The 1,241-nt window shown below is 69.6% G+C and overlaps 1 protein-coding gene across 1 annotated transcript; it reads right to left on the reverse strand.

Annotated features, from left to right (window-relative positions):
• Positions 1 to 58: 58 nt before the first annotated feature.
• Positions 59 to 1,236, reverse strand: HMX3 (H6 family homeobox 3). Its single transcript, XM_010581997.1, has 2 exons — positions 900 to 1,236; positions 59 to 669 (listed from the first exon to the last, which is right to left on the reverse strand). Exons 1-2 carry the CDS (start codon positions 1,234 to 1,236, stop codon positions 59 to 61), a joined length of 948 nt encoding a protein of 315 aa, XP_010580299.1.
• Positions 1,237 to 1,241: the final 5 nt, after the last annotated feature.

A 1,241-nucleotide genomic window follows, 5' to 3' on the forward strand; every position in this document is an offset into this window, starting at 1 on the left:
GGGGCCGGTGAATTTTGCGCGCCTCTCCGCGCCCCTCCGCGCAGGGGGCAGGGCGGCCTCAGACGGGCCGCAGGAGCGGTACGGAGGTGACCACGGGGTGGGAATAATAGACGGGGTGAGGGAAGGTGAGCAGGGGTTGGGTACCGGGGGCTCCGCCGCCCCCCGCGCTCCCCTCCGCGCCCGAGTTCTCGTGGTAGAGGATGGGGACGCGGACGATGCGCTGCGCGGCGGCGTGGCTGAGGTTGGCGGCTTCCAGCTCGGCCGCCAGTTGCCTCTTCCACTTGTTGCGGCGGTTTTGGAACCAAATCTTCACCTGGGTCTCTGTCAGGTGGAGGGAAGCGGCCAGGCCGGCCCGTTCCGAGCTGCTCAGGTAGCGCTTCATGTCGAAGGTGGATTCCAGCTGGAAAACCTGGCTGCGGCTGAACACCGTCCGCGTCTTCTTCTTGCGGCAGGGTTTCTTCTCCGGGCTCTCCTCCCGTTTCTTCCAGTCCTCCGCTCCCCCTTCCTTCTTCGCCTCCTCCGAGTCGCTCTCTTCCAGGACGATCTCGTCGGGGGGGCTCTTGGAGTCCAGCTCCTTCTGCTCCCCCTCCGCCTTCAGCAGCGGCTCCGGGGAATCCCGGTCGGTGCCCGAGGCGGGGGACGAGTCCCTCAGCAGGGATTTCTCCGCGGCTAGAAGGGGAAGGACGAGGGCAAGGGCGAGGGTACGGAGGGGAAGGGACACAAAGAGACACCTTCTTCACCGCCCGGTCTTCCCCCGCGTCCCGTCGGGGGGATGCGGGACGAGCCGGCCGGGGGTCCCCGCGTCGCCCCGCCGCCGGCCTCCCCCCCCCCTTTCCCCGCCGGGAAGGGAGAAGGAGAGGAAGAGGAGGAAGGAAGGAGGGAGGGGGGCACAGCCGTACCTTCCGTGCGGGGCAGGTGGGCTCCGGCCGGCGTCAGGGCGTAGGGGTACCACCAGGTCTGGGCCCGTTCCAGGCAGTGGGCGCTCAAGGCGAAGCGCGGTGCCGGGATCTCGAAGCGGGGGAAAGCGAGGTCGCCCACCTGCGAGAGGGCGAAACCGGCGCCGACGGCGGCCCCCCCCGCCGCCGCCGCCGCCGCTTTGCCCGAGGGGGCGAACAGAGCCCGCGGTTGTTTTGGGCTCGCCTTGGGGGGGCCGCCGTTGAGTAGGTTCTTGATGTAGAAGGATTCCTTGGCCGGCGGCGGAGGGGCGTTAGGAGGTTCCTGCCCGGTCTCCGGCATCCTCC

The sequence above is a fragment of the Haliaeetus leucocephalus genome, unplaced genomic scaffold, assembly GCF_000737465.1.
Source record: "Haliaeetus leucocephalus isolate CR32 unplaced genomic scaffold, Haliaeetus_leucocephalus-4.0 Scaffold830, whole genome shotgun sequence".
Classification (NCBI taxonomy): domain Eukaryota; kingdom Metazoa; phylum Chordata; class Aves; order Accipitriformes; family Accipitridae; genus Haliaeetus; species Haliaeetus leucocephalus.

Coding starts and splice junctions, on each gene's coding strand:
- HMX3 (XM_010581997.1), bottom strand. CDS start 1,236: ATGCCGGAGACCGGGCAGGAACCTCCTAACGCCCCTCCGCCGCCGGCC. Junction 670..899: donor CCACCTGCCCCGCACGGAAG/GTACGGCTGTGC, acceptor TTCCCCTTCTAG/CCGCGGAGAAATCCCTGCTG.